Source organism: Argopecten irradians, chromosome 7 (genome assembly GCF_041381155.1).
Source record: "Argopecten irradians isolate NY chromosome 7, Ai_NY, whole genome shotgun sequence".
NCBI lineage: Eukaryota > Metazoa > Mollusca > Bivalvia > Pectinida > Pectinidae > Argopecten > Argopecten irradians.
Genome location: NC_091140.1, coordinates 33,819,927 through 33,841,550, shown reverse-complemented (window position 1 = coordinate 33,841,550; position 21,624 = coordinate 33,819,927). Strand labels below are relative to the sequence as shown.

The window sequence follows — 21,624 nt, the reverse complement described above, 5'->3', positions numbered from 1 at the left end:
TACAATAGACAAATCATACACCAATACAGAACACTCCATAGCCAGGGTAGGTATAACTACAATAGACAAATCATACACCAATACAGAAACTCCATAGCCAGGGTAGGTATAACTACAATAGACAAATCATACACCAATACAGAACTCCATAGCCAGGGTAGGTATAACTACAATAGACAAACCATACACCAATACAGAACTCCATAGCCAGGGTAGGTATAACTACAATAGACAAACCATACACCAATACAGAACTCCATAGCCAGGGTAGGTATAACTACAATAGACAAATCATACACCAATACAGAACTCCATAGCCAGGGTAGGTATAACTACAATAGACAAATCATACACCAATACAGAACTCCATAGCCAGGGTAGGTATAACTACAATAGACAAATCATACACCAATACAGAACTCCATAGCCAGGGTAGGTATAACTACAATAGACAAATCATACACCAATACAGAACTCCATAGCCAGGGTAGGTATAACTACAATAGACAAATCATACACCAATACAGAAACTCCATAGCCAGGGTAGGTATAACTACAATAGACAAATCATACACCAATACAGAACTCCATAGCCAGGGTAGGTATAACTACAATAGACAAACCATACACCAATACAGAACTCCATAGCCAGGGTAGGTATAACTACAATAGACAAATCCATACACCAATACAGAAACTCCATAGCCAGGGTAGGTATAACTACAATAGACAAATCATACACCAATACAGAACTCCATAGCCAGGGTAGGTATAACTACAATAGACAAACATACATAACCAATACAGAACTCCATAGCCAGGGTAGGTATAACTACAATAGACAAATCCATACACCAATACAGAACTCCATAGCCAGGGTAGGTATAACTACAATAGACAAATCATACACCAATACAGAACTCCATAGCCAGGGTAGGTATAACTACAATAGACAAATCATACACCAATACAGAAACTCCATAGCCAGGGTAGGTATAACTACAATAGATAAATCATACACCAATACAGAAACTCCATAGCCAGGGTAGGTATAACTACAATAGGCAAATCATACACCAATACAGAACTCCATAGCCAGGGTAGGTATAACTACAATAGACAAACCATACACCAATACAGAACTCCATAGCCAGGGTAGGTATAACTACATTAGATAAATCATACACCAATACAGAACTCCATAGCCAGGGTAGGTATAACTACAATAGACAAATCATACACCAATACAGAACTCCATAGCCAGGGTAGGTATAACTACAATAGACAAATCATACACCAATACAGAACTCCATAGCCAGGGTAGGTATAACTACAATAGAAAACATACACCAATACAGAACTCCATAGCCAGGGTAGGTATAACTACAATAGACAAATCATACACCAATACAGAACTCCATAGCCAGGGTAGGTATAACTACAATAGATAAATCATACACCAATACAATACAGAATAACTCCATCCATAGCCAGGGTAGGTATAACTACAATAGACAAATCATACACCAATACAGAACTCCATAGCCAGGGTAGGTATAACTACAATAGACAAATCATACACCAATACAGAACTCCATAGCCAGGGTAGGTATAACTACAATAGACAAATCATACACCAATACAGAACTCCATAGCCAGGGTAGGTATAACTACAATAGACAAACATACACCAATACAGAAACTCCATAGCCAGGGTAGGTATAACTACAATAGACAAATCATACACCAATACAGAACTCCATAGCCAGGGTAGGTATAACTACAATAGACAAACCATACACCAATACAGAAACTCCATAGCCAGGGTAGGTATAACTACAATAGAACAAATCATATACCTATAGACAAGTGACCAGACCTACAGACAAGTGACCAGACCTACAGACAAGTGACCAGACCTACAGACAAGTGACCAGTCCTACAGACAAGTGACCAGACCTACAGACAAGTGACCAGACCTACAGACAAGTGACCAGATCTACAGACAAGTGACCAGTTCTTAACAGACAAGTGACCAGATCTACAGACAAGTGACCAGACCTACAGACAAGTGACCAGATCTACAGACAAGTGACCAGACCTACAGACAAGTGACCAGACCTATAGACAAGTGACCAGACCTACAGACAAGTGACCAGACCTACAGACAAGTGACCAGACCTACAGACAAGTGACCAGACCTACAGACAAGTGACCAGACCTACAGACAAGTGACCAGACCTACAGACAAGTGACCAGACCTACAGACAAGTGACCAGACCTACAGACAAGTGACCAGACCTACAGACAAGTGACCAGACCTACAGACAAGTGACCAGACCTACAGACAAGTGACCAGACCTACAGACAAGTGACCAGACCTATAGACAAGTGACCAGACCTACAGACAAGTGACCAGACCTACAGACAAGTGACCAGACCTACAGACAAGTGACCAGATCTACAGACAACTGACCAGACCTATAGACAAGTGACCAGACCTACAGACAACTGACCAGACCTACAGACAAGTGACCAGACCTACAGACAAGTGACCAGACCTACAGACAAGTGACCAGACCTACAGACAAGTGACCAGACCTACAGACAGTGACCAGACCTACAGACAAGTGACCAGACCTACAGACAAGTGACCAGACCTACAGACAAGTGACCAGACCTACAGACAAGTGACCAGACCTACAGACAAGTGACCAGACCTACAGACAAGTGACCAGACCTACAGACAAGTGACCAGACCTACAGACAAGTGACCAGACCTACAGACAAGTGACCAGACCTACAGACAAGTGACCAGACCTACAGACAAGTGACCAGACCTACAGACAAGTGACCAGACCTACAGACAAGTGACCAGACCTACAGACAAGTGACCAGACCTACAGACAAGTGACCAGACCTACAGACAAGTGACCAGACCTACAGACAAGTGACCAGTCCTACAGACAAGTGACCAGACCTACAGACAAGTGACCAGTCCTACAGATAAGCGACAAGACCTATAGACAAGTGACCAGACCTTCAGACAAGTGATCAGACCTATAGACAAGTGACCAGACCTACAGACAAGTGACAAGACCTACAGACAAGTGACCAGTCCTACAGACAGCTGACCAGACCTACAGACAAGTGACCAGTCCTACAGACAAGCGAGACCTACAGACAAGTGACCAGTCCTACAGACAGGTGACTAGACCTACAGACAAGTGACCAGACCTACGGACAAGTGACCAGACCTATAGACAAGTGACCAGTCCTACAGATAAGCGACAAGACCTTAAGACAAGTGACCAGACCTTAAGACAAGTGGCCAGACCTATAGAAAGACAAGTGGCCAGACCTATAGACAAGTGACCAGACCTACAGACAGGTGACCAGACCTACAGACAAGTGTCCAGACCCACAGACAAGTGAGCAGACCTACAGACAAGTGCAAGACCTACAGACAAGTGACCAGTCCTACAGACAGGTGACCAGACCTACAGATAAGTGACCAGTCCTACAGACAAGTGACCAGACCTACAGACAAGTGACCAGTCTTACAGACAAGTGACAAGACCTACAGACAGGTGACCAGACCTACAGACAAGTGACCAGACCTACAGACAAGTGACCAGTCCTACAGACTAGTGACCAGACCTACAGACAAGTGACCAGACCTACAGATAAGTGACCAGTTATATAGACAAGTGACTGGTCCTACAGACAAGTGACCAGATCAGACAAGTACAGACAAGCGACCAGTCCTACAGACAAGTGACCAGACCTACAGACAAGTGACCAGACCTACAGATAAGTGACCAGTTATATAGACAAGTGACCAGTCCTACAGACAAGTGACGTGACCTACAGACAAGTGTCCAGACCTACAGACTAGTGACTTGACCTACAGTCAAATGATCATGACCATGCCTACACCCAATTGAATAGACCTGTATTTGTACAGACAACTGACCAATAACTACAGACAACAGATCAAGCAATTATAGACATATTTATATAAAGGTCTAAAACACATGTATACTTATTGAAAATATAAGATGAAATAAATGCAAATAGAAATTAAGTATTTAGTGATATTAATTAGGCTGGTAATGAAAAGGAATACATGTACACACTAAAGTAGCTAAATTAAAATTTAAGATTATGTACTGTGTACCAGTCATAAGTGACAGTAACGGAAGAGTTTGCTCCCCTGACATTGTTATGATGCAATGGTTTATGGCAGGTGATGACAATATTCACACTCACATGCTTACACATTCCAAACACCTACTCTGTATGGTTCTCTGATGAATCCACATATTTTTATTGACCTTGTATGTATCTATATCTAATGTCATCATTTAATAGAAATGCATCTTTACAAATTCTTTACCGTGTGTCCTGTTAGAAATGAACAGGTATATGGGAACTCTATATAGTCAAAGTAAAAATAGGAAAAAAACTTCAATAAAATGTAATTAAAAAATTCCATGTTTGTAAAAAAGCTTGAGTAGATAATTTTTGATCGCTACATATATATGTGCATAGGGTAAGTAAATATAAGTATATATTAAGTCATGCGGGCTCTCCATGTAAATCTATTGGTATGTAATATGAACTCTTTGTGTACAACACAACACAGGAATTCAATTCAATCTCCTGTGGCCCTTAGGAAAATTTCTTGTATGTGAAATGAATAAAATAGATTTGTTTGATTGTACCAAACACCCTTTCTAGTAGATCATTATATAAGTATCCACTTTATGTATGTGGAAACAATTAATAAAGTATAAAGTTAATGTACAAACTTAAAACTTGTAATTGCATATATATTGTAAATTGGCTAAAATCTTTGATATAAATTTTTCAATAACTAGTAGGCCAATAGACCTGATATCAGGTCTTTGTCTTGCTTCTAAAGGGCTACTATAAGCTTGTTTAAATAAACGGCCTTGACCTTGATATAAGGTCTAGAGATCAAATAGGCTGAATATTAAAAATGATGCACATGTCTTGCCAATAACTTATGATCAAGCATATATAGTTAGATACCTAATATTTGGGTGAAGATAAAAAGGAAAATACATTAACCCGAAGCCTTTTTTTATGAAATTTATGAAGTGATCCATCATTAAAAGTATCGGCTAAATTAAGAAACAAAATAATACCAATGAGCTACATTTGTATATTGTTTCCCCACAATACTTGTCCCATGCTGGTTTTCGCCACAAAGCACTTAGGGTACGGTCTAATAGAGCCGTATCTTTGGCTTTAGTGCTACTCTGTTAGTGGGGCAACTTGCCGATATTTTGGCGCCATGACAGAACCCACTAACGTCTGTCATAAATCGCACAATTTTAAATGCATTCAAACTGTTCTAGAAACATAAACACCTCATAAATATCAATTTGTTACAGGTGATATTTTGTTGTGTTGGTAATAAGTTCATGTTAGATTTTGTCTTGGAATGAATGTCGAAAAAAATATTTGAGGTATGAAATGATACTTTAAAATGACAAAATTAACCCAGTTTACTAAGTGATATTAATACTCTTTAGATCTCAAATATTATCTATATTCTTCTTCTGAGGAAACTCTATGCTTTATAGCTAATATATGATCTGTACATTTATTGGCATTTCCTTCCAACCATTCATATAAGTATCCAGTATAAATGTTAAAGTACAAGAAACTCAATATTTCAAAGGGTATTTAGACACTATTATCATTATAAATATTTGAGTGATCTGTAGAAAACTTGCCTATAAATTCATATTTTTCTTTGAGAGTTTAGGATATTCATCCTGTTGATAGGACATTATACAGGGGAGGCCATCCTTAAATGTCCTTAGCTGTTGATATGATGTTATACAGGAGAGGCCGTCCTTAAATGACCTCAGTTGTTGATAGGACGTTATACAGGAGAGGCTGTCCTTAAATGACCTCAGTTGTTGATAGGAAGTTATACAGGGGAGGCCGTCCTTAAATGTCCTTAGCTGTTGATAGGATGTTGACCTCAGCTGTTGATAGAATGTTATACAGGAGAGGCCGTCCTTAAATGTCCTTAGCTGTTGAAAGGATGTTGACCTTAGCTGTTGATAGGACATTATATAAGGGGAGGCCGTCCTCAAATGTCCTTAGCTGTTGATAGGACATTATACAGAGGAGGCTGTCCTTAAATGACCTCAGCTGTTGATAGGATGTTATACAAGGGAGGCCTTCCTTAAATGTCCTTAGCTGTTGATATGATGTTATACAGTGGAGGCTGTCCTTAAATGACCTTAGCTGTTGATAGGATGTTATACAAGGGAGGCCGTCCTTAAATGTCCTTAGCTGTTGATATGATGTTATACAGGAGAGACCGTCCTTAAATGTCCTTAGCTGTTGATCTCAGCTGTTGATAGGATGTTATACAGGAGAGGCCGTCCTTAAATGTCCTTAGCTGTTGATCTCAGCTGTTGATAGGATGTTATACAGGAGAGACCGTCCTTAAATGTCCTTAGCTGTTGATCTCAGCTGTTGATAGGATGTTATACAGGAGAGACCGTCCTTAAATGTCCTTAGCTGTTGATCTCAGCTGTTGATAGGATGTTATACAGGAGAGGCCATCCTTAAATGTCCTTAGCTGTTGATAGGATGTTATACAGGGGAGGCCGTCCATAAATGTCCTTAGCTGTTGATAGGATGTTGACCACAGCTGTTGATAGGACGTTATACAGCGGAGGCCGTCCTAAAACGTCCTTAGCTGTTGATGGGATGTTGACCTTAGATGTGGATAGGACGTTATACAAGGGGAGGCCATCCTTTTTTAAAATGTCCTTAGCTGTTGATAGGATGTTGACCACAGCTGTTGATAGGACGTTATACTGGGGAGGCCATCCTAAAATGTCCTTAGCTGTTGATAGGATGTTGACCACAGCTGTTGATAGGATGTTATACAGGGGAGGCCATCCTAAAATGTCCTTAGCTGTTGATAGGATGTTGACCTTAGCTGTGGATAGGATGTTATACAGGGGAGGCCGTCCTTAAATGTCCTTAGCTGTTGATAGGATGTTGACCTTAGCTGTTGATAGGATGTTATACAGGGGAGGCCGTCCTTAAATGTCCTTAGCTGTTGATAGGATGTTGACCTTAGCTGTTGATAGGATGTTATACAGGGGAGGCCGTCCTTAAATGTCCTTAGCTGTTGATAGGATGTTGACCACAGCTGTTGATAGGACGTTATACAGGGGAGGCCGTCGATCCTTAAATGTCCTTAGATGTTGATAGGATGTTGACCTTAGCTGTTGATAGGATGTTATACAGAGGAGGTATAATGTTGGCTTGAAGTAATGGTATAAATATTGATAGGAATTTATACAATATAAACCATTGAATAAGACTTGATCTGCATTTGCTTCTTGCACACAACTTTTATGAAAGTTTGATCTAATGTACTAACTTGTATGCTTAGATAGTTATCATCCATTTCTTTTCCAAGCATGTTACTACTAGTGACATCATAATCATCCTTGTACGTAATTAGTCCCTCAGCGGTGACCTGATGTAGTAACGAGATATGATACACCAATCAACATGTTCATTATAGTCCATTAAGTGATGATTCAATAGAGAGGAGTAAGCCCATGTCACTCACATCAACCAAGACAGTAATTATGATTTATGCTTCATTAATTTAGATACATACCCGACTTATAGTTTTTTCTTATTCATTATATTTGTATTTTGTTTCATCTTTAAAGCGTAGACGCTTCAAAAGGCGTACATATATCAGCCTACAGATGGCTATAACTCAAGGCCACATGTATATATTTGTCATTCGTGGACCATCCTGCTATCTCTGGATTACAAGTATCAACGTTTCATTATAACATATGCTAAAAACAGAGAGATTGTGCCAAGATTATGGACTATTAATTAATACAAGGTAACTCAAGTTTGTCTGTTTCTGTCAATACAGATTATGTAACCAAGAGATGGAAAACTATGGTTTTAATGAAAAGGTCATAATACAAAGGTCATTGTGTTGAAATTGCTGATTTAGGACCCTGATAAAGTGATCTTGTTATAGGCCCAATATCTGTATCTTTCTTATTTTTTTCATGATTTAGAACTATTTTGAAAAAAAAATTCTATTGTAAATCATGCAGAGACAGGACTAAATTGAAGTTAAGATTCAGAATATTTTGATAAAAATCGAATAAATATTAAACATCGCTAGGTGGGTCCCACTTAGTCAAACAAACTGAAGTTAGAAGACATTGTAATGTCGTTGCCGAGAATGTCATGTGACTACAGTAACTACGTAACGTCTATCTGAACTCTTCCGAAAACGGGTCATGAACTTTCCGACTGCCGTTTGGCAATAATGGTAATTTCTAGGACGACCAGTTTAAAATGAAGGCATGTTTACATGTATCGACTTTCAACAACTGCTGTACCAAAGTTATCAAAAAAACCATTATAAATATTCTTTAATATATCTTAATTTCAACTACATCTACAAATACTAACAATATTGGAGTTGAATTTAGCTTGAATTTTTGTTGATAGTTACGTATAGTGTGGCTTAATTTAAGCAGGTTCACAAAGGCAAGTTTCTCTGTATATACTGTAATGTATGATATGGGCAACAATATAACATACAGTTCCTGTTGAGGTAATTTGTTCAAATAAATGACCTTGCAGGCTAAATAAGAAATATTGGCTATATTAGTTATCACTAAAATTTTCATGAATATAAATTCATTGATTGTTTGAAATCTTTCGCATAGATTTTCAAGGAAAAACCTTTAGCTTTTTTAGTGCTGTTTTAATTTGCAATGAAGAACAAAAAAAAGAAGACTGCAAGTCACTTTTGGAGATTGACTTTTAATTACTAATAATGTTATTTCTGATTTTATTTTTGAAAAAGATGTTCAATTTTGAAGCTTTAGTTGAAAAAAATTAATCAGCATCATTAAAATGTTTGTTTACTGTATATATATAAGCCTTCTATGTCTAGTACTGTATGGGTCATTAAGAAGCTTAAGTTACCACCCAGGAAGTGTTTATGTGGAGGGGCCACGTTGCTGGTGGAATGGTACAAAAGATAACCCAACATGATTTGGTACGCTCACAAAAAATATCTACAAGTGGAGGATCAAAATCTTGCTTTTATAGATAGACTACTTTATGGTTGTACTGGGGAATGATTTAAAATTTGAGCTTAAAAAAATTAAGAAAATAATATACATCGATCTAATGCAATTTTAGTACATTAATTAATTCAATTAATGATTGTTTTTATGTTTGTTTTTTTTAGTAACAAATCGTAATGTAGAAATATTTAAGTGATAATTTTGTTGTAACTTTATACAATTCCATAAACTTGTTATTTAAAGGGTGCCACAAAAATATATTATTTAACTGGTTTTAATTAAGTTCTAGCTAACTATATATGATATATTGATTAATAAACAAATTTGTATTCAAATTTGTCTTCTCATTAAAAAATATGTACTTACCAGTAATTAACTCTCAAACGATACTTCCCTGATAATTTCATTGAAGGCTGATTATCCAGAGCCATTATTACAACATATAGCAAGAAATTCCAAGTTTGTCAGAATTGTATTTCAGAGTAGAGTTAGTCTGGTAACTTTGTTTTCTCAAGCAAGAATGACTCGCTTGACGTGTCGTAAACACAAACATTTTTATTGGAAAGTTTTTCCAAACAACCAATCAACACATTGAAATTCCATTTTTTCTTGTGGTTGTTGGTTTTTCACACTTTGACACGTTCTGTATATAAAGAGTTGTCTAACCTGAAGATGTCACCACTGGAGTTGTCTCACCCTGACAGAGGCTAAGAAAGCACAGCTTGGACAGGTGTTTAAGGCACATGTAGATTACTTAAGAAATAAATAATTGGTGTTTTTACAATGATAAACCAATCATACCTATGTAGGTATATAGTTATACTTATAGGCCTGGTCAGGTTTGATGTTGGTTTAGGCCTGACAGTATATGTTTATTTAGCAGTGGGGGCTTGGCACCTCCCAGCAGGGATAATAATGTGATAATAGGAGGTTCTGTAAACTACAGGTATAATCATTGATTTCCTATAGGTCCCTATTAGGGAATTTACATATACATGTGTGTACATCCCAAAATCAACACGAAAAACAATACAAAATGGATGCATTACCCAAGCATTCCTTGGGAATCTAGGCACAACTTTTACCAACATATATACTTTTAGTATTTACAAGCCTCGATCAGTATATATTTATATTTTATATAGCATTGATTTAGCTAGATCTTTAAATTTAGTTATATATGTTGAAGTAGATCTCGAGTACACAATTTTTTTTTCAATGCATTTTTTTCTGCAATTAGAATAAAGTGAGAAATGGAGGATAAATAGTGTTCTTTTATTTTAACTGTTTAGTATAATTGATATAAACGATGAAATTTACATATTGGATGCATATATGATTGTAATGACACAGTTGTACCCGCTACCACCAATTATATCTCTCCTATAACTGTATTTCATTTAATTAACACAATGTCATATAATGATTATTATTTCTCAATTAACTGTTATATGTCCTATTAGCTAGTTAGCAACTATCAAAATTTGAATAAAAAGCTGGCAGTTGATCGAGGTTGACAGATATAAAAAAAAAGCTGTTCAGAGTTCTTGAGATTAATCACTGGCATCATAGGGGGTTGCAGTGGCCGAGTGGTTTAGATGGTTTGACAAATTACCACTATAGCCCTCCACCTCTGGTTCGTGAGTTTGAATCCCACATAGGGCTGTTGCCAAGTACTGTCCCCTGGTCCATCAGAGGTTTTTCTCCACATACTCCAGCTTGCCTCCAACAATTCTAGTAGCTGTGGCTATATATTTGTGACCTATACAATGCATGTCAAAATTCTAATCACTATAGGTAGAATTTTCAAAGCACATATATTGTTTTTAAAAATATTTAATGACTTTCATTTACTTATTAATTATGGATTATTGTCAATTAGGATAACTATGTAATTCAGTTTTTTGAAGAGTTTCTAAAGTAACAAATATAATTTTAATCCTTAGCTATCAGTTTCCAATTAAACATTTGATAGACATTCTAAAACTGAATTCCTGTAGGAAACGGGAAATGTGTCTCATATATCCTGTACACAAACAGTTACAACAATTGTACATCAATCTGCATGTATATGACCATGTGTTTACTGCTATAAGAATTTTTATCTTTAGTTTTCAGTAATTATCTTTTTTTTTTAAGATCATCTAAAAAAAGAAAGAAAAAAAAACAACAGAGGAGAATTATTTTAGGTATGGGGGTTAAAATTGTGACAAGGGGTTGGGGGCATTTAATATGTGCATATTTCCACATTTGTTTATTATATATATAAATTGTCACTGTAAGTTCTTTGTGGTCTGTATAGAATTACCTGATCTCTTATAGCTTATTACATTGATTTGAAAACATTTAAACCAAAATCTTAGTTATTATAGAATGATGCATGATAACTAGAAAAAACCCCATGATTTATAAATATTTAGTCTGAAAATGAAAACATTGAAAATCTGTATTTTTTGTATTTATATGAAGCAGGACAACTGAGGATAACTGTTGGCCATAATGCAGGCATTAAGAGATATATAAATTAGTTGCTGTGATTTAGAGAGGTGTTTTCCCTCCAATTTTAAGCTGCCGGAGACAGATGTGAGAGGACATCATCTTTGGAGCACAACTATGCAAGTCATGTGATCTCTATTGTATCAGGACTCTTTAAAAGGTGAATAGCAGCACGCGCTCTGCACAGCAGGACGGTGCCGTCTATTGTTGTGGAAACCGTATTACAATGAATACATGCTCACTAGTATAGATTTTCCTATCCCATTGCAGCCCTAATGGGTTTGTAATCAAAAGGGGTCTCGGATCACACTACAGTCGCTCACATTGGCTTTTCTGCGTTTGGTGTTTTTCGTACCGACAGGTAATTTTTGGGAGGCCCTTACATGTTCTGAAGTAAGCTTCCATATAATCACCTGTTTGCTTAATTTGCGATCCTCCATTCTCCTAATTTGGGCTTATCGTCTTACCAGAGTCCCTTTTGATACCACGGTGTACTGCGGTCCCCCTGACTGGCCCGGGACAGAACACGTTAGGAAAACTTAAAACTAGGGCAAACAGCCAAGAGGCAGAAAAGGGCACAAGGAAACATTCTTTAGAATCATGGATTCATGAGGTGTTTTAGAGTTTTATATGAGAGTCATTTAGGACTAAGTATCAATCCAAATCAATTTAACAAAAAATAGCAATATTAGGTTATTCTACCTTACTGCAAATATAAAGCTTACAATAGTATATCTTAATATAGACGTTTGAAATAGAGATTTTCCACTGACCAAATCTATTAACCGATATAAGGTTAAAAAAGATGTCATGGAACCTAGGAAACCAACTAATAAAGGGTTATAAACTACAAACAATCCGGGTCAGTAAAACCAACCATCATTGTGTTAGAAAGACATAAAAATATGCATTTGATGATCAACAAAGATAGCCAATATTTTTGCCTTTGACAGTTTTACAGAAATACATACCCAAACATGTTGTCGTTTCCAACAGTCATTATTGCATTGCCTTCATACAATCAGTAAAGTCATGTAGACAAACCCAGACTGATTTATCACACAACAGACAAATGCTTTAAAGAAATCAATTCCAATCACTGTTAAACATTTCTCCAATATTTAACTCCATATCTTTACATATAAACACATATATACCCAGACCTGCACATTTTAGAATTCTAGTCATTCTTAAAGTTGCTTTATATCAAAACCCTAATGCCTAGATACCCTTCTTATTGATATAGCCCCAAATTTAGATTTATAGACCCCTCTATCTGAATTTCCTAAAATCCTCAGTTGTCCCAAATGTGCCAGTTTTAATGCTTCCTGCTGTCATCAAAATTGCTTTTGCATTAATGTTTTGCAATTAAACTCCATATTCATCACAGATTTAGTATGTGCCTTGTATCTTGTCGTTTTAGTTTTAGCTTTCCAACATGATGTATTTCGTTCTATAACCAGTTACCTAAATTTCCACTTGACATTAGTGTGGTTAGGTATAAAGCTTTTGTTACTTTAAAATGATACATTATACTAAGTAGTTAAACCAAAATATGTATCTCCAGCAAAGCATCCATACACATAGGTATATACTTGTCATGGAGACAATCAGAATTCCTGCCAATTTTGAGACTTAATAAAAACTGGAAGTGATTTGCAGGAAAGTTTTCAGGATGTTTTGAGATAAGGCGATTATTTTTCGCTGGTGTTGACTCTTGGCTTTATATACCATTATATAACAGAAAGAAAATTATAAAGAAGCGTTGTGCTGAAAGCAGACTTTTTGAAATATTTGTTCATTACAAATATTTGGGAATATTGTGCAGCTTTTGATCATAAGTGCAGGTGTTTTTTGTCATTCTTGAGATAATATATGGCTCATCTGCAAGGTATATTTTTGCTGAAGAATTTATTCTTAGTAAAGAAATTTCTTGAAGTTCATATGGTATATAGTTTATATAAAACGGCCATGCAAAAAATCAAATGAAAAAAATAGATAAGGTATCGCCATTTCTTAAAGGAATAATGTAAAGTTCTGCCACTTACCAATAACATTGAGGTTTCTTCATCACAGTACCACTTACCAATAACATTGAGGTTTCTTCATCTTGCTGCGGTTGGCACCTATTTCCATAGCATGTTGATACAAATTGTTCCCTCTTCATAGCAATTCAACACTTTTTGAATGTTTTTGAATCCCATAGATGAGAATTAATTGTAATCCATTTTGTTCATTTCAATAGACCTGAAGTGAGAACTAAATTGTAACAGGTACTCGGTCTTTTGTGAAGCAGAATGAAAATGGTACGCACAATTCATTGAGGCGTGACCGTTGACCATTGAAGTGTGTCCATGTCCCGGTCTCGCCTGTGGTAGGTTTCAAATTGTCCTCACCAAAAGCGAGAGGAGTTTCTGTCATGCTTGAATGACTTTGCACAAAAGGTGCTCCCCGCAGTTTAGGGCTAATAATGTACCGCGGGCAACAAATCATAGCGGCATTGTAGACTAAAGACGATGTAGAGTCATCTCAGCTTTTATAGAACACCTTAAGCCACACGCATCTCTCATGTTCTAACTGAAAAGACAACATGCACAAACATAAAACAATTCAAGGAGAAAGAATAAACTGCCTAATATATTTATTTCACAATTAAAACAAATGTTAAAATGTTTTAAACCTCAATGACTCTTATTATATCAACCATTCAGATATGATCTACACCTTTATAATTAATCCTTTTATGGACAGACGTGGTGATAAATGATGAAATTTTCCACCCAAGTAGCGGATGATGAGGATGGAATAATGCCCCCTGGTGGTCACCCTTTGAGCTAATTTCAATCGTCATCAGTATCAAAGGCCAATGAAAAAGTAACAGCTAATTCTTCAAGCTACTGAATGTGAATTTAAACGAAATTTAATTCCTTTTCGTATTATCATTCCTGGCTTTGGTTTTCAAGACTTGTTATATACAAAGTAAGCCGACATTGGGGAGTTAGAAAAGTTAATTGCTTTATTGAATAAAAATCTGATGTTCAGTTTGAAATATGTGTGAAGCGGGAGGTGACCATCTTGGAGCTGTCACCTGATACGATCACCTTGTGATTTGAGCCAATCAGGCGGTGTCGTCTGCTTTTCTTTGCTTTTCATACAGGAGACAAAAGCATGACTGGATTAACGCTGTTTAATTTGGTCATCAGTCCTGACTTGACCAACAATGGATGAAGAAATTACATCCCCTGTTGACCATCGGTCATTCAAGAACACTGATGATATTTCTCTTCTATTTGATGTATGACTTGTCCACTTGACTTGTTCATACTCAATAGTTCTACCTGTCAAATCGTTGGTCCAGCAAGAAACATCAAACAAGACCATCCACATCTCTAATGGATGTACATTGAAGAGGTACATATCATTTCAGCGACCAGCCAGGTTCCTGACCTCTGAACTCAGGCACACGCTATGAGCGTTTGGTGTATAATAATTAGTAGAAGAGTTTGGCTTTTGATTGAGAGTGAGTGAAAAATGACCACTGTCAGCTGGTCATTAAATGGTCATCTGCGATGCATGTAGGATTCTTGTGGCCCCTGTAATCATACAAATGGTAAAAAAACTTTCAGGTGAAAAAAACAGCATGGAACTGTCGCTTTTATGTGGAAAATTTGTCTTTCTGGATGAACAGGCTTTGCATGAATTAAAGGCTAGCAAAAACAAGTGGAAAACTAAAAGATATTATCACAGAAAACAAATAAACTGAAATATATAAATAAAATATTAGCATGAAAGATAATAAAGAAGAAATAATTAATATTGTTTTTAGTTCATTGCATGAATGGGAATAGAAAAATAGCAACAGATACAAATCTGTCATCACAGCCCCCAAACAATAAAACAGGTAAAATTTTATTAACAACATAAATTTAGATTTAAACCATAATGAGTTTATGAAGAAAAATACTCTTGAATCTTTTCCTTGATATTAATGTGGAAATTACGGTATCTTATAAATTTATTTCATTTCTATTTGTGCTGGGAACAGATTATCAAACATGAGTCTTAATTAAAAGCTAGACCATTGTAAGATTCTATTTATTACAACCTCAGACTTTAGTATAGGCTAAGACCACTTATAACAAATATGCAAGCTTCATGCTGATTGGCTAATCTCATAGGTAAAACAGACCAATGCAAGATAGAATCCTATTTATCATAACCCTCAAAAGCTTTAATAACAGGCAGAGTTAGAATATATTAGACCAGATTTCATGCCAATTAACCGATCTCTTTCACTTAGAATCTCATGATCAGTATTCATGTACATATAATTATGTATATGACTAAGGGTGTACGTGCCTGGTGAAATCTGTAGATGCAACAACTGACTTGACTACTTCTCCTAAACAACTGACCTGCAGGTAGGGCGTATTGAATTGTACCTGCTGCCCCTATTGCATGATTCTAAAAGGTGACAAAATTTAGTATCTTATCTTTTCTTCTCTTCCTAACGACTTTATCTTTCCTAATGCCTCCCTTGGCACCGCCTCACATTTGGCTTTGAGTTGAGCGTTTGCCCCTGTGAGGAAGGCTCTGGGTTCTGTCCCCTGGCTGATACACACAAAAGTCTATAAAAGTAGTAGTCTCTGTTCCTACTCAGCGCTCAGCATACAGGGAGTGGGACGACTGGTTCGCCCGTTGTCAGTATAATGTGACCTGGTGGGATGTGTTGCTTGGTGTCTTCAGCGGCATACTTCAGTGATATAGCACTATAAAAAGGGCAATAGTTCCACTATACAAGAAGACACTACATGATTGTACCGCAGTCTCCCAAACACGCACCTCGCACAACATACACTACACACCGCATACATGGGAGGCCGTCCTTACATGACCATAGCTGTTAATAGTACGTTAATTAATCAAACAAACAAGCAAACAAACAATTGAAGTAATTTCAATGAAACATGGTGATAATGATACTTATACAGAGTAGATGTTCATTATCTTTATTGAAACAAAATACCTCCACCTTTATCAGAGTTGTGTCCCTTTGTTACAGAACAATTATCTAACTATAAGTTGGCCTTCTTTGCCCAACAGGTCTATAATAAGTTTATAAACAATATTTGTATTGATTAATGTTGTTGTTTTGTCATTACAGGGCTCATCTCATACACAGAGTACTTGTTCCTGCTGTGTGTCCTTACAAGTAAGTAACATTTCTTTTTAAAGATCAAGTGCTCTATTTTATATGAAAATTTTCAACAACAATCTTTTTCTTCAGGAACCATGATCAATATCCTTATGTGTAATTAAGTGTATTGATATGGATGTTGCAGTGGTCAGTAAGAGAGTCTATGCAAGTCTTCTAACATTTTACATTCACTCAGACTCATTGCAGCAAGTTTGAGATTTTAACATAAAGCTAATTTGTTTGGAACTCGATCATTATGAATAATTTAAGATATTCAAAAGCTGTTTGTAGTATTCATCACATATCCATTTCATGTTCAGAATTGATAGTTGATTACATCATATTTTATCTTTTTGATATGAATCATTTTGATAAAAATATTTGAAGCACATTTTATGATTTTAACTTACTAGGTTTGTGAAAATAATTCATTCACAGTCTTTCCCGCCTTCCATATTTTCATTCACAAAATTTCCCGCCTTACTTATTTCCAAAACTAATGAATGACAAAATATTTTTAATGCAGTCATTGTCCGGAACAATGTCATCCATACGTGTGATAAATTGGCCGCTAACATGGCCAGAGTGCATTAATAACTTCGATGGCCAGGTTTAAATACTTGTATTTATTTGTCATTAAATCAGCTACAAAGAATAGATGTAAGATTAATGGTGAGGGGTTTGGGCTGAAAGCCTGTGTATCGGATTACTCTGGCCGATTGACCATTCCATACAAACGTCAATGGTTACTCATCTGCTCTTCGGACCACAACCTGTTCAGGAGAGTCCGAGTTTTGTCCTCAAGATTCCATTCACCCCGCAAAAATTTCACCGATTTTTATGATTTGTTTAAATTGACCCGAGCTCCCATCTGTTCCTGTGTGCAGAAATTGCGTTCAAGAGTCGTCCACCCACGTCTGACGCCTCTGCTAGATCAGCCTGCTGCTACTGTGTGTGACCAGTGGTCAGAATATTATACTGGACATCCAGTTTCTGATATCAGAAAAAGCTTCAGATAATGAATTGTTAGAAAGTATTTTGATTTTACAAAAAAACTGGTTGTGAGAACTCTTGGGTGTGTTGTGGTGAGAGTCTGTGGTGTGGGGGTGGTGAGGTGGGAGTATGGGGAATGGATATGGTGAGTTGGGAGTGTGGGGTGTGGAGGTGTTGAGTTGGGAGTATGGGTGAGGTGAGAGTCTGTGGTGTTGGGGTGGTGAGGTGGGAGTATGGGGAATGGATATGGTGAGTTGGGAGTGTGGGGTGTGGAGGTGTTGAGTTGGGAGTATGGGTGTAGAGAGAGTGAGATGAGAGTCTGTGGTGTTGGGGTGGTGAGGTGGGAGTATGGGGAATGGATATGGAGAGTTGGGAGTATGGGGTGTGGAGGGGTTGAGTTGGGAGTATGGGTGTGGAGAGGGTGAGGTGAGAGTCTGTGGTGTGGGGGTGGTGAGGTGGGAGTATGGGGAATGGATATGGTGAGTTGGGAGTGTGGGGTGTGGAGGTGTTGAGTTGGGAGTATGGGTGTGAAGAGGGTGAGGTGAGAGTCTGTGGTGTGGGGGTGGTGAGGTGGGAGTATGGGGAATGGATATGGTGAGTTGGGAGTGTGGGGTGTGGAGGTGTTGAGTTGGGAGTATGGGTGTGGAGAGGGTGAGATGAGAGTCTGTGGTGTAGGGGTGGTGAGGTTGGAGAGTGAGGTGATGAGGTGGGTGTGTGGGTAGTGAGGTGGGCGTGTAGGGGTTATGAGGTGGGAGTGTGGGGGTGATGAGGTGAGAGTCAGGGGCATGGAGGTGGTGAAATGGGAGATTTTTGTTATTCCTTATAAAGATTTAATAGTTTTTCATAATTTTTTGGAGAATATATTTTAGATAGTATGAAAAGTCACAGCAAGGATTGAGAAAATTCATAGGTGATATGTGTCGATAATGTCTAGACCAATTTGCAGGTACAAATGTCCCTATTTCCCACTTCAAATGTCTCCATTCACCTTTTGGAATGGAATGCACTCATTAGGTGAGTCTAGGTGAGTGGAATGTGGCGGCCATATGTTGGCGCTCGATGGAGCTCGGAAGCACCGCCTCTGACCCTGTCGTGTGTCGCGGAGGAAAAACTCCCTCCACTAACAGATGGTGTAGCACCTGCTCGTGACCAGCATATACATGACAATTACTGGTGGTGTCCTTCCCGGGCCACAGAGGGCGAGAGTCAATGAATCGGTCATCAACACTTGTAATGCTTATTAGGGCTGTCTGGGGTGGCCCCCTCTCTCCCTCCCCTATTTTAACCTGTCACGCTGATCAGCCACCATAAAACCAGATAGAATGATTTTGTGAAGAATGTGTTTTCAACATAAGAAATTAACATTCAGCTTTGTATGATCATTTGTCACCTGTTAATAGTCTCCAATAGAGTCAGTATGTTTATAAGTACCACATATCAGTGCTGTAAAGTAGTATGTCCTTAGAGCTGATTATCAGAATTAGTTCCAGTAGTTGTACTATAGTTTAAAGATTTCTCTTCAATACCAGCTGGTGTGTGCATTTCAATATTTCATTCATAAAAACACTCATCTGGTCTCTTACTGAACAAAACTCAAAACTTCCATGAGTTTTATAAATGAATGATTTTGAGTACATTTGGATTTGTTTTTAAACAAAATAATTTTCTTTTTTATAATTATCAAAATAAACTGTCTGTTTCACAGAAATCAATCATTTTTCAAAAAATCTGTAATTACTGCTACATCTGATTTGGTTTACCAATACATATTCCAGTTGAAAAGGAATTTATAGAACTCATTTGGAAACAACATAATTTGAATGCTGATATTGAAGCATTTAAATTAATATATTGCATAAAAAATAGTGTTAATATCATAAAACATGTTACAAAACTTTTCCTGAAGTTTGAATTCTTTGCTCCAAGATTTCCAAAATTAATAGAATTATTTCTATATAATCTGACACTATTCATTTCTACATATTTAAAAGATTGGCCAACTTTCTGCTTTGTTGGTATGGAAAAGCCAGCTGTTGTACTCCTGTGATGGTTGAAAGTCATTTATGGATCAATGTGAAACAGCAGGAGTTCTTTATAAAGTACATACATGAAACAGTTTCATAAAGAGTGAAATTTGTATATGAAACTTCAAATTAGCACAAAAAATGATCTGGTGTCAGAAATGATTAAATTTTAAGTTTTGGTATCGTAAGAAATAAAGCATTCGTTATTGGTGGTCTGGTATACTTGTTGATGTTGGAGTGCTGCAAAACAAATTGAGTTGTTGGACTTGGAAGTTGTGCCATATAAGCTGTACTTGATATATTGATGTAAAATATTTAAGCACCTTCTCATATTTTCCTCCTTAAAAACTCATTTATGACATATGGTGACCATGTCTATTTCAAATTAGAACTGCAAGGGTTTGAGTTGATTTTATTTCACATCCTAGTAATATATATAATTTGCTACCTTAAGTTTTAAAATTTAAAACTTGTTTGATGTTTCACCTGTTTTCCACAGGTATATAAATCAAACTATTTATTACATGTAGGCTACAAGTATGTAAGTCATATTGGACGGTGTCAACAATTAAAGCTGTAAGTCAATATCGAAGTGTGACAAGAATGATATGTCGTAAACAGGTCTTACACACAAAGATATAGTACTGGTTTACAGTGTAGGTATATAAATCAGGATGGGATCCGTTTTCCAAGAATTACAGACACACCTGTATGTAGTCTCATTCTGGGTGTCAAATTCATTCACCCCTTCAGACACATTAAGGCTCTTCTAATTCATAGACTAGACCAGTCTGTTATGAAATTTTAGGGATAAAAAGTCTCCGTTAAAGTTTAATCTTGATTTTACCATGTCGGAAGATAAAGGTGTTTTTTCTTGTCATTAATTGTCATGATAAGTTTCTTCTACTGTTCAGTTGCTGGATTCTCTATGGTTTTCCAGGTATAAGAGGATTCGCCTGTTTATAGAAATATAGATTATGGTTAGTATCTTGGTGCGAGACTTAGAAAAGCTGAGATGACGAGGCTTTGCTGAGTACCAAAATCATACTTGTATTGTAAGATACTAACCGTGTATTATGTTTATCCTGCAACCATATTATGACATTCAAAATGAAAGCAAATTGCCAGTTATTAACTTGGTTTTGCTCAAAGCAAGACTTTTCTCTGATGCGGAGTAAAAGATTTATTCACTAAACTAGTAACTAACTAACTATCAGATCCTCTTCAACAGAAATTGTCAGATGAAGAATATTCCAAATCTTTTGGTTGTTTCAGAAAGCTAAAAAAAAACCTGAATAAAATCAACAACCTACACCAAGTATTTGGAATGTTTTGTATATTCTTTGGTTGTTTAGGAAAGCTAATTAAGTACCCTGAATAAATCCACCAAGCTACACCCACTACTTGAAATGTCATTTGGTTGTTTAGAAAAACTAAAGTACCCTGAATAAATCCACCAAGCTACACCCACTACTTTGATTGTCATTTGGTTGTTTAGAAAAACTAAAGTACCCTGAATAAATCCAAAACCCTGAATAAATCCACCATGCTACACCCACTACTTGGAATGTCATTTGGTTGTTAAGAAAAACTTAAGTACCCTGAATAAACCCAAAACCCTGAATAAATCCACCATGCTACACCCACTACTTGGAATGTCATTTGGTTGTTTAAAAAACACTGAAGTACCCTGAATAAATCCAAAACCCTGAATAAATCCACCATGCTACACCCACTACTTGGAATGTCATTTGGTTTAAATCCAAAA

At 36.9% G+C, this 21,624-nt stretch overlaps 2 protein-coding genes across 7 annotated transcripts in view; one reads left to right on the top strand and one right to left on the bottom strand.

The window, feature by feature from the left end:
- LOC138328229 (calcium uptake protein 3, mitochondrial-like) overlaps positions 1-21,624 on the top strand; it is a 138,845-nt gene that overhangs the window by 67,981 nt on the left and 49,240 nt on the right. For all 4 annotated transcript variants that reach the window (XM_069274938.1, XM_069274937.1, XM_069274935.1 and 1 more), the window contains exon 4: positions 16,807-16,854. In XM_069274938.1, coding sequence (XP_069131039.1) covers positions 16,807-16,854 — 48 coding nt within the window. The remainder of the gene's footprint in view (positions 1-16,806; positions 16,855-21,624) is intronic.
- Positions 1-21,624, bottom strand: part of LOC138328232 (fibroblast growth factor 10-like) — a 117,136-nt gene that overhangs the window by 79,095 nt on the left and 16,417 nt on the right. Inside the window, exons 2-3 of one of the 3 annotated variants that reach the window (XM_069274942.1) lie at positions 14,981-15,235; positions 13,729-14,219 (exon numbers count right to left, since the gene is read on the bottom strand). The gene's annotated coding sequence lies outside the window, so the exon portion shown is untranslated. The other 2 variants (XM_069274943.1, XM_069274945.1) reach the window with 2 other exon arrangements.